This window comes from Crinia signifera, chromosome 6 (assembly GCF_055691185.1).
Source record: "Crinia signifera chromosome 6, ASM5569118v1, whole genome shotgun sequence".
NCBI lineage: Eukaryota > Metazoa > Chordata > Amphibia > Anura > Myobatrachidae > Crinia > Crinia signifera.
Window position 1 is genome coordinate 223,534,078 of NC_139222.1, and position 12,786 is coordinate 223,546,863.

At 43.3% G+C, this 12,786-nt stretch overlaps 1 protein-coding gene across 3 annotated transcripts in view; it reads left to right on the forward strand.

The window, feature by feature from the left end:
• LOC146009022 (ATP-dependent translocase ABCB1-like) overlaps nt 1–11,956 on the forward strand; it is an 85,611-nt gene extending 73,655 nt beyond the window's left edge. For 2 of the 3 annotated variants that reach the window (XM_083148991.1, XM_083148992.1), the window contains exons 28-29: nt 1,267–1,413; nt 3,138–5,457. In XM_083148991.1, coding sequence (XP_083005117.1) covers nt 1,267–1,413; nt 3,138–3,335 — 345 coding nt within the window. In that variant the 3' untranslated portion in view covers nt 3,336–5,457. Of the gene's footprint in view, nt 1–1,266; nt 1,414–3,137; nt 5,458–11,370 lie in introns of those variants that run through there. The other variant, XM_083148993.1, reaches the window with a different exon arrangement.
• Nucleotides 11,957–12,786: the final 830 nt, after the last annotated feature.

A 12,786-nucleotide genomic window follows, 5' to 3' on the forward strand; every position in this document is an offset into this window, starting at 1 on the left:
CGTAGAGGTCGCCTACACCTGTAAGGTACTGCCACAGCCGGGGAACACTTTTATATTAGTGCCACCGGTCGTACTATTTCCCCCCAACCAGTCAGTCCTGGCCGAGGTCCCTAGGGGAGTGGAAACCCCCTAATAAAGGGGCTCCCTCCAGGCCACCCTGGGCACCCGGCACCCCTGGGAGGTGGGTGCTTGGTTGATAGTCCTAAAAGAGTTAAATGTAGAATTAATATTGATTCCCTCAAATGCTGGTCATTTGAAATCCACATGTACCAGCATGTGGGACATTAAAGGGACCCACTGGCAGTTGTAGTTCTACAGCCAAACAAATTCTAAAATAAATATGCATATACACACACCAGGAAAGTATACTTTTAGCATACAGATGGGGCTTGTCCCATCTTTGCAGGGCTGGCGTTTCTAACGCCAGCCCCGCCATCACACCAGCCCCCTTGAGCCTGCCTCCGGTCCCCGCCACCTCCCCCACCGTCGCCGCTCCAAGCTCCCCCCTAACCCTGCCCGTTCCTGAAGCGGAGATGGGCAGGGACACGCAGCGTCCCCGCCGAGAGACTGGGACGTGCGTGCCTGTGAGACGCACGCGCGTCCCAGTTCAGTGTAGCCCCTGCCACCAGCACTCGCCAGCGGGGAGGGTTTGGCGAGCCCCGGCCAAGATGGCTGGGGCTACATCTGTACATGCATGCATGCATGCATGCATACATGGACACACACACTCACCTATGTTGACATGTAGATTGGTCCACTTGTCCATGTAGAATCCAATATGGACCTGTGGAAAAAGAATAATCACCTAAATCCAGTGTAGATCGGTCATCTTCAGCCCAAAGTAAGCATTCAAGGGGTTAAAAAAAAACTAAAATCCTGTTACCAGTCGTTACATAATGGCTATGCTTTTATTTACAACAGTATTTCAGCACTTTCCATACAAAAGCATGCATGGATCTCACTGATCTGTACATGCTTCTGTTAAACTCTTCATCCAGAACCTGGTCTTTTATTCTGGCCATTTTTGGTAAGGTTTTGTTTTCAAAATCACACCCAATTAAATTAGCAAATTCTAGAGCTGCCTAGTGGTGGCGCTGGCCCTGCTCACTCCACTGTAACACAGACAGCATTGGTAGTAAGAATACAGTGTATTAGGAACTGTATGATGAGCAGCTAGAATGTTGCAAACAGTAAAAGTAAAAAAACAATATACTGTATAGTAGAAATATGTTTATTGTCATATTTGCACTTTTATATAATATTTAGACATATAACACACGGGTTGGAGATAAAGGAGCCCAGCTGTCAGGAGGACAGAAGCAGAGGATTGCAATTGCCCGCGCATTAATTCGGAAGCCCAAAGTGCTGCTGCTGGATGAAGCAACGTCCGCTCTTGATACGGAAAGTGAAAAGGTAAGGCTGTGCTCCCACTGCTCTATCACACTATGACCTGGCTGACTCATTTCAAACACAGGCTTCCAATTCCTATTTTCCTACTCTCCTGGAATAGTTTGAGGCTCCCGAAAATCCGTGGACCCTCTCGGCCCTTGGAAGGACAGGAAATTCCCTTCATTTTTCAGGGCCTCACAGTGGCGGATGATGCAATTCTGGCTGAATCACGTCATTGTAGCCACACACCCTGCTTTACAATGTCGGTAATATCAGCATTGTCAAGTGGGGGGAGGGGTATGCATGGCTATAGTGATGTGATCATAGCCACTCCGTCCTGCCCTGCTACGTTTTTAAAGATCCGCCTCCATCCTGCCCCCTTTCTCTATGTCACGCCCACTGCACTGCCCCCCAGCTGAGCTGACCTGGCTGCTTTCCTAGGGCCAGATGTTTCAAGCTTCACAAAGTGATCAAATGCAGAGTGATAAACAACCAGCCAATCATCTCCTATCTGTCATTTTTCAAACCTACCCTGTGACATGACAGGTAGCAGCTGATTGGCTGGTTGTTTATTACTCTCCATTTGATCACTTTGTGAAGCTTGAAACATCTTGCCCTTAGATAGAGCAGATCAGAAGTCATCAGTTATGTTCCAATTTAGTTGCAACATGATTATTCCTGGCAGCGCACTGTATTGAAGGCAGCAGATCCACTCTGAAAGCTCCGATTTGTAGCAAAATACTGAATTATGCTTCATCCCACAAATAGATGGCTTCTACTGTAAAGGATGTTACAGTTTAATTGTAAATATATACCTCCCAACCGATCCCACTTTGGGCAGGACAATCTTACCAGCATGCTACTGTATGACTCTGGGGATGAAGGAGAGAAAGGAGCACTCTTACCACATATTACATCTAAAACGTGTGGGAGAATTTGGGGGAAGAATATCCAAGCTAGAACAGCATGCCCCCAGAGTGATGAAAATATGGGTATGATGTGACACCCACTGCCCAACAAAAACCACACCCTTTTTGGGCATGTTCAAGGATCCTGCATTTGAAAACCAATATGTTGGAAGTTATACTAAAATGAATACCTTGAAATGTACGAATGCCTAACCTTTTGTGTTCAGAGTACGTTTCCGAGGGTTATGTTATACAGTGGGTGATACCCTATTATCACTGAAGCCACTTTGGCCGATTAGCTGGATATCGCGATTTATGACCAATTGTCATCACTGCAGTATCTAATAAGCGGACATTTTTATTGGCCAAAAATGGACCCGTGATCCAGCAAAAATACTGATCGGGGACAGTCCCAGAACCAATGTTATCATGGGCCCCGGTGGTTGCTTATAGGGAATTATGCTTGCGTACCTGAGACTCGCAAAGCATAATCTCCGATATCAGCAGTTATTGGGAGGAAAGGATTTCGGCGTCAGAGGTAATAGGTTAGCCCCGCCTAAACCTATTAGCAGCGGAGAATCACTGCCACTAATATCCCCAAGTGTACTTAAGGTATAACCGCTTTCCAAAACTAACTGAGCGAGTAAGTAAAGTATTGTTAATTTGAATTCACTCAAAACAGCATTTTTTTAAACCTATTTTATTTTATATTCTCAAACAATAAAAAGTACCATTACATACCAGTACAACTACATATTCCACGCACTCTTATCTATTGGTGCACATGATCTAGAATGAGGTATTATTTATTTTAAAAACTGCATTTTCTCTCCTTTGTAGGTCGTCCAGAAGGCTCTGGATGATGCCAGGAAGGGCAGGACATGTGTGGTCATTGCTCACCGGCTGACAACAGTCCAAAATGCAGACATCATTGCTGTAATTCAGAACGGGGTGGTGATTGAACAAGGGACTCACCCCCAGCTGCTGTCAAAACAAGGCGCATATTATGCTCTTGTAAATTCACAAGTCACTAACTGATACAGGGATTTTTTTTTATATTAAATATTTTCAGGGCTAGGTTGTGGGGTCAAATGGAATCCTGGCACATTATGCCCTTTGCCATCCACCAGTGGGGCATACTTCAGTACCGGCAGCACAGGACATCCTGGTGTTACAGCTGGAAAATTGTGTTTGGTCAGTAACTGATCATACCGTGAGCATCATACAGATGAAGATGTCTTTTATGTATTTGTGCAATCTTGTTGTTGTGATGCATTACATACCATATGTACGGCGTAACTAGAAACATCCCCTCAAAAAATTTCTGGTGCCACTCCCCCACTACAAGTTTGTTGCAGTGAGTGCCAAAGGTATACTACGTACATAATAAACTATGTGTATATGTATATATATATGTATATATATATATATATATATATATATATATATATATATATATATATATATATATATATATATATAGATATGGCTTTGCTCGCCTAGTGCCCTCCATGGTATACCCTGAGTTGACAGAGGCAATATGTAACTAGCGATGGCGGATTTGGTCAGTAAAATTTAGAAGCACGTCCTTCTGTATCAACTATTCAGCGCTAGTAGCGCTTTTATCAAGAGCAGGTTCTTGGTAAAAGCGCTACGGGCACTGAAACGTTGATTCAAAAAGACGTGCTTCTGAGTTTAACTGACCAAATCCTGAGTGCCACCGCCATCGCTATTACTGCATCATCTCGGACCCGGCTTATTCCTTGTCAAAGAGCAAAATATTATTTTTCCAACACTCTGCCTACTTAGGCATTATTAGACAAATGTTACAAGGTTAAAACTGGGTATTTATTACCGAGGCACGACCCGGGACTGCCTCTCCCCCCAGAGTATACTTTCCTGGCTCCAGCGAGTGTGTCTCATCTATGGTGCCAGACTCCCAGAGACTTTCTTCTCTAGTGCACATGCACCATCTTTCCAAATATCATTGTGAAGATGGAGCTGGCCAAGGAGGTGGATCCTGCTTGCCAGAGCCAGGTAAGAAACTGAACTCCCTTCTAAAATGTGCACCTGGCTGAAAGGCAACCCCCCCTCCCCCCATGAGCACTTAATATTTAATATGTAAATGTAATTTTTCCAAGGGGGGGTTGTGGCCTTGTCCAGTGGCGCTGTGAGGGGGTTCCAATATGTCAGCTCCTCCACAGTGACAGGAGCCGAGTGCTGCAATGTGACATTCTCCTGCAGCACCAGGCTCCTGTCATAGAGAAGGAACCAACAGTGCAGACACTAGTCTCCAGGGGCAGCTCAGCATCTCCAGGGATGCTGGGCTGCCCACTGTGTAGTGTATTCAGGATTCCAGATGAAACCATGCACCCCTTTAGCTTAGGTCACTCCCCCGTTTCAGCTGCGCACAAAGGGGAAGGAAACAGAGTGTGCACTGGGTGTTACTAGATCCAGTGACACCTCTGGCTATATCCCCCAATTTACGGTCTCAGTACCTGGGCACAGTGAACCTCTCTGCAGCTCAGGTGGATTAGCCAGTTTTAGAAATACATCCTTACCTGCTCTATATATATTTAACTTAGTATTATATGTATATATGTATGCTGTGTGCATATTATATATCATATGTTACTGAACTTTATATAGATTCATAGTTAGACCGATGTTTTCATTGTTTTTATATATTTTTTATGTTTTTGTTGTTTTCTTCAACTGAAAATGGACGGCTGTAATCTCAGAGAACATGTGACTGCGGCTCAGTGGGTCGCAACTAAAATGTAGCCTATATTATCTGTTTTGGATACTAATAAGTATTTGCATTATATAATAGACTGTATAAAATGCCATGTTTGTATACTAGAACTATTTTTATTCTTAGGGGTAAATTGTACTAAACCTTCTGAAAATAAAAAGAGTTGCCCATAGCAACCAATCAGATTCTATATTTTTCTAGGATGCATTAAAGAAAGGATACACATCATCTGATTGGTTGCAATTGGCCACATCGCATCTTTCCCTTTTCGAAGCATTAGTAATTGTACCCCTTAGTTGGGCATTTCAATGTATATATTTTGAATATGTTTATTGAGTATTGTTTTTGTAAATGCCTGAAAAAATATGTTAGAAAAATTAAACATTTTTCTGCTTGTAAACTTAAGTCCATCTTAACGTCTTTTCATACTAAAGGCATGTATGTATGTATGTATGTATGCATGTGTATGTATGTATGTATGTATGTATGTACAGTGGGAGTTATTGTGGTTGATTCGCTCTGATGCGTATTCACATCCTTGCTAGTCAACCTGACCCCACTTTGCGAATGGTGGTACGCCAGCCATTCGCAAAGCACATTCCTTCGCACTGGCTGCAAATGGATGTTTTACATAAACATCCATTTGCAGCGTGCAGGGGAACACCCACATCATTGAGGCACCCTTACATATGTGTGCAAATTCAGAAGGAAGTGGGTGGGCAGCTGACATCCAGTGATATTGGCTGGCCACCCCCCCCCCCCCGTTAAACTCTGCGCGTTCACATATGCAAATGGTGCCACCCGCCACCCTTCTCCACCCCCTGCCTGCTGTCCTGTGTGCGTGCAACCAGCGATCTGACTACTCACAGTGGGTGCACGAACCCTGCATATGAGCATGGGCAGTAAGAAAACATTGGTCCGAACAAACGCCCTTTGCGAACATACCTGAATAAAGTCCAGTATGTATGTAGGTAGCTGTGCAATATTTTATTTATATACATATTTATAGATATTTTCCATGGCATTTATATAAAACCCAAGGAGGGTTGGTTTGCACATTTTAATTTCCAAACACATTAACTGGTACATTCAGGTGCTGTGACTGAATACACAAACTAAATCCAGATGCAGCAGGATACTTCAGACATTGACAATGGGGCATATTTATCCCAATCTGCATTTTTTTATGTGGATGTTATAAATATTTCTTCTGTAAATGTGCAGCATTAAAATTGAATATTTACAATTAAGCTCTTGCGAGGAGAACTGGTCCACTGTGAAATGCTTCAAGCAAAATGATAGCTTATGCTGTCACATTGCCTCCTGGTTCAGGTTCCTCCACAGTCAACGTGCATGTGTGTCTGTCAGCCGGCACATGCATCATCAGGGGCCGACTGAAAAGGATCTGTATCCTTTTATATTTGGATGGCTGCACCAGATAGTGGAGATCTCTTCATGATATTTGTGGGACCCACCTAGAAACTTCTGTTTTCGAGGAAAATACAACAAATTGGATACCATTTCTACTGCTTTGCAACTGTGTTATTATTCTGGAAAACCTAATGAAGACTTGTTTAAAAAAGAAAAGGTTCACAGATTTGTGTGTTACAGGGGCATGGCGCCTGTTAACCCGCTAGTTATCAGGGATTTATTTTACATCTTTTCAGATGAGTAAAAAGAATCCCCAATCAGTGGCCTTCGCTGCCAGCCCTCGCTGTCACATTATTCAATGCCGCAGTGGCTTGCTGCCCCTGACGGCGATTCTTAACCCCTGCGGCGTCGAGCCGGGGGACAGCGGCAGGCAGGGAGATGGATGTCTCCCTGCCTGCCCCAGAATGTATGTGGGGGGAGGAGGGCACCCCGGGACCCAGGCAGCACAAGCTGCCCCCCAGGAGAGCTAGCAAGGCACGCAGGTAGGGAGCCGCTAGCACTGCTCCCGATCGTGCATATGTAATGATCGGGAGCAGTGAATATATGAATATATAATGAGCGGCTCTCTGCTCTCGGCCCCCTGCTGGCTGTTATGTGTAAATAATAATAATATTTTTTAAATTAAATATATATTCATGTGCTGTAATCACATGAATAAAAATAGCATGCCCCTTCACATAATAAAATTCCTGATTTTTTTTTTACACCAGATAAAAAACAAAAAAAAAACCCTTTATTTTAAAAGTTCACATTCCAGTTCACAATAAAAAGATGGCGATTGCTACATGATGACACACGGTGAAAATTACTTAGAAAGCAATTCGCCATCTGATCACTCAGGGTGAATTGAACATTGAATTCATTGAAAAACCACAGCGAATTGCGGTGACTATCAGACGGCGAATTGTCCGGCATTCACTGTTCGCCGTCGGCGAATATTGCACGTTGAATAGGGTGATTCACTTTTTCAGTAAAAAGATTCACCTTAGAGCATGAAAATAGCACACATTCACCGTAGAACATGGCGAATCAGCCTCATTGAATACTGCCCCAAGTGTGAGCTGGGGCAGAAATTCACATCCATCAGGAAATGGTCTATGTACTTTATTGTATAATGGTATGAGAGGTTAGAATAATAAAGGTAAGAAGAAGTTTCTCACATAAGAGATAATATATGTTGTTGAATGCAAGTTACCACCAACAGTTTAATTACAACAAGACAAGAATTGTCAGAACATAGGATCAAGGTACAAATGTTGAAAGAGAATCAGGTGCTCCCTGGAGAAATTGCAATCTAGGGAAAGTACTAAGGAAGAGGGGAACACTCTAATGGGGAATAATTACATTAGAATGCATTCAAATACTGTATATTCTGAGTTGCACTATAACTGTTTTTGATACTATTCATATCATACCATAGATAGGAATACAAGCAATTAAGAATAATCTTTACCTCTTTTTGCTCAGTTTGTTATTGGATTCAAGGTATATAGGTTGTGTAAAGGTTCAAATATCCAATACTTTATACAGTATATTTAACAGAATACATAAATCCTTGATTCCAAAGCATTTATCACAATGAAAAACAGGAATTACATGTAATCATATAGAATAAATAAAGATTGTGAAGAAAATAAGGAAAATAAGGGAAAAAAAAATGTGTGACTTGAAGGTAAAATTGTGTGTTAGGTGAAATATGTGGGTGATCACTATATAAAAGGCTAAATTTTTCCACCAGTTACCATTAGAGGCCAATCTGTGGGCCAAACTACTCCATAACAGAAAGGGAAACCAAAATTATATTTTCAAACGTCCTGGATATGGACAGGAGGAGGTCCTGGGTATCTCAAGGAGGGTCTGGATGGCTATACAATGCATTTATACCATTTTCGATATCCAATCACCATTGTGACCATTGGGTCTTGCACCTATGAAGCCATCAGATTTGTATGTAGACCATCAAGTTTTTGCACAAATCTGAATTAAGCCCACAATGTCTTGGCAGATTAGTGGAGCAGACATAGATGTTGTGGTGGATATACTTCTTTCAGCAGAACTAGAGGCAACTGGTACAGTTTGAACATCTAACTTCACTATAGCTCCATTACCATAGGCGAATCTAGGGGGTGGTCCGGGGGTGCACCGGACCACCCATTAGACCGCCGGCCGCCGCAATTTAAAGAAATGACAGCCGGGCAGAAAAGATCTGTACGCTGCCCGGCTGTATAATCACTGTATAAAACAAGTAGCTCCGTCCCTGTCAATACCGGCCAATCAGGAGCGGCCACCAATACCACTAATGCCGCTCCTGATTGGCTGCCGGCCGCGAGCTCCTGGCTCGCGGGAGTATTGAATAAAGATAGCGACGGGGACCCCGCTGCCTGTGACAGTGCTGGCTGTGTGCGTGATAGCGACAGAAGAGGGCCCCGTCCCCTTCCCTGCTGTTTCTAAGATGCCGCGGCAATTTCACCCTCCCCCGCTCCCTCCCTCTGACCTGCTCTCCCGTCCAAGTAGGCGCCGCTGCACTCCCCCCCTGCCTCCCCCAGTCATAACTCACCCGCCCTTCTCCTGGTTGCTCCGTCCGTCCACTGACAGAGCCGCTCCTTGAGAAGCGCTGCTGCGCTCCTACAAAGTGAGTACACTGCCACCAATGCATTTTGCTGGTATTAACCAGCAAACCACTGGCCACCAATGTATTTATGTATTATGCTGGTATTAACCAGCAAACCACTGGCCACCAATGTATTTATGTATTATGCTGGTATTAACCAGCAAACCACTGGCCACCAATGTATTTATGTATTATGCTGGTATTAACCAGCAAACCACTGCCCACCAATGTATTTATGTATTATGCTGGTATTAACCAGCAAACCACTGCCCACCAATGTATTTATGTATTATGCTGGTATTAACCAGCAAACCACTGCCCACCATTGTATTTATGTATTATGCTGGTATTAACCAGCAAACCACTGCCCACCAATGTAAAAAAAGAGCTAGTAATGTATGCATCGCTGGTACAGGCCAGCGATGTATACGTTACTAGTGCCACTGCCCACCAGTGTAAATAAATGAGTTGTAACATATACATCGATGGTGGGCAGTGGCACTAGTAACGTATACATCGCTGTCCTGTGCCAGCGATGCATACATTACCAGCACACTTTTTTTTTTTTTTTAACATTGGTGGGCAGTGGATTGCTGGTTAATACCAGCATAATACATAAATACAATGGTGGGCAGTGGTTTGCTGGTTAATACCAGCATAATACATAAATACATTGGAATTCAAACCCCGCCCATTATGTAAATAGCCTTATAATGAAAGATTTTAAGCAAAGTATTTTCTGAAAATCTCTTGCTCTTTGGGGAAAGTAGCTCAGTGTGTACGCACTACTTTGGTAAAAGATATATCTTTCAGAGATTTTGGCAAAGTCTTTTAAAATTAAAATCTTCTAGTGTGTATGGGCCAAGTATAAACTGCATTGGTTCTTTACTGGTAAAGTGTTCATGGTCTGCTATCAACTATTACTTTCCTTGACATTGATGGACATAAGGACAGTGACTATTTTGATTATAAATGCCAGAATAAGTTGTCGGCAGGATGAACCATTCTTTAGAAAACTCCATTCCCCCTTCCCCCAGCAATGAGCATGTAATTCCCCCCCCCCCCCCACCGGGCAACGAGAATGCAATCCCCCATGGCAACAAGAATGAAACCCCTGGCAAGAAGCATGCAACCCCTGGAAACGAGCAATATACCTCTGACAATGAGCGTGTAGGTAAGTGGCAGTTATGTGATATCATATGTAATAGGCATTATAGTGTGTGGTGTAATATGTAATGGGCATTACGGTGTGTTGTATTATGTTTAATGGACATTATGGTTTGTGGCATTATGTTTAATTGGCATTACAGTCTGTGGCATTATGCTTAATGGGCATTGTGGTGCGTGACATGTGTAATTGGAATTACGGTGTGTCGCATTATGTTTAATTGGAATTACTGTGTGTGGAATTATGTTTACTTGGCATTACGGTGTTGGCATTATGTGTAATGGGCATTACAGTGTGTGGCATTATGTTTAATTGTCACTATGGTGTGTGGCATGTGTAATTGTCATTACGGCGTGTGGCCTTTTTTGTAATGGGTATTATGGAGTTTGCTAAAATGTGTAATGGGCATTACGGTGTGGTCTAATGCGTAACACCACGCCCCTTTTTGTGATGACACGCCTCCTTTCCACGAATGCCTAACCTTTTGTGTTCATAGTACGTTTCCAAGGGTTATGTTATACAGTGGGTGATACCCTATTATCACTGAAGCCACTTTGGGCGATTAGCTGGATATCGCGATTTATGACCAATTGTCATCACTGCAGTATCTAATAAGCGGACATTTTTATTGGCCAAAAATGGACCCGTGATCCAGCAAAAATACTGATCGGGGACAGTCCCAGAACCAATGTTATCATGGGCCCCGGTGGTTGCTTATAGGGAATTATGCATTGCGTACCTGAGACTCGCAAAGCATAATCTCCGATATCAGCAGTTATTGGGAGGAAAGGATTTCGGCGTCAGAGGTAATAGGTTAGCCCCGCCTAAACCTATTAGCAGCGGAGAATCACTGCCACTAATATCCCCAAGTGTACTTAAGGTATAACCGCTTTCCAAAACTAACTGAGCGAGTAAGTAAAGTATTGTTAATTTGAATTCACTCAAAACAGCATTTTTTTACACCTATTTCATTATATATTCTCAAACAATAAAAAGTACCATTACATACCAGTACAACTACATATTCCACGCACTCTTATCTATTGGTGCACATGATCTAGAATTAGGTCTTATTTATTTTAAAAACTGCATTTTCTCTCCTGTGTAGGTCGTCCAGAAGGCGCTGGATGATGCCAGGAAGGGCAGGACATGTGTGGTCATTGCTCACCGGCTGACAACAGTCCAAAATGCAGACATCATTGCTGTAATTCAGAACGGGGTGGTGATTGAACAAGGGACTCACCCCCAGCTGCTGTCAAAACAAGGCGCATATTATGCTCTTGTAAATTCACAAGTCACTAACTGATACAGGGATTTTTTTTATATTAAATATTTTCAGGGCTAGGTTGTGGGGTAAAATGGAATCCTGGCACATTATGCCCTTTGCCATCCACCAGTGGGGCATACTTCAGTACCGGCAGCACAGGACATCCTGGTGTTACAGCTGGAAAATTGTGTTTGGTCAGTAACTGATCATACCGGGAGCATCATACAGATGAAGATGTCTTTTATGTATTTGTGCAATCTTGTTGTTGTGATGCATTACATACCATATGTACGGCGTAACTAGAAACATCCCCTCAAAAAATTTCTGGTGCCACTCCCCCACTACAAGTTTGTTGCAGTGAGTGCCAAAGGTATACTACGTACATAATAAACTATGTGTATATATATATATATATATATATATATATATATATATAGATATGGCTTTGCTCGCCTGGTGCCCTCCATGGTATACCCTGTGTTGACAGAGGTAATATGTAACTAGCGATGGCGGATTTGGTCAGTAAAACTTAGAAGCACGTCCTTCTGTATCAACTATTCAGCGCTAGTAGCGCTTTTATCAAGAGCAGGTTCTTGATAAAAGCGCTACGGGCACTGAAACGTTGATTCAAAAAGACGTGCTTCTGAGTTTAACTGACCAAATCCTGAGTGCCACCACCATCGCTAGTACTGCATCATCTCGGACCCGGCTTATTCCTTGTCAAAGAGCAAAATATTATTTTTCCAACACTCTCTGCCTACTTAGGCATTATTAGACAAATGTTACAAGGTTAAAACTGGGTATTTATTACCGAGGCACGACCCGGGACTGCCTCTCCCCCCAGAGTATACTTTCCTGGCTCCAGCGAGTGTGTCTCATCTATGGTGCCAGACTTCCAGAGACTTTCTTCTTCCAAATATCATTGTGAAGATGGAGCTGGCCAAGGAGGTGGATCCTGCTTGCCGGAGCCAGGTAAGAAACTGAACTCCCTCCTAAAATGTGCACCTGGCTGAAAGGCAACCCCCCTCTTCCCATGAGCACTTAATATTTAATATGTAAATGTAATTTTTCCAAGGGGGGGTTGTGGCCTTGTCCAGTGTCGCTGTGAGGGGGTTCCAATATGTCAGCTCCTCCACAGTGACAGGAGCTGAGTGCTGCAATGTGACTCCTGCAGCACCCGGCTCCTGTCATAGAGAAGGAACCAACAGTGCAGACACTAGTCTCCAGGGGCAGCTCCAGGGCCGGCGCCACCACTAG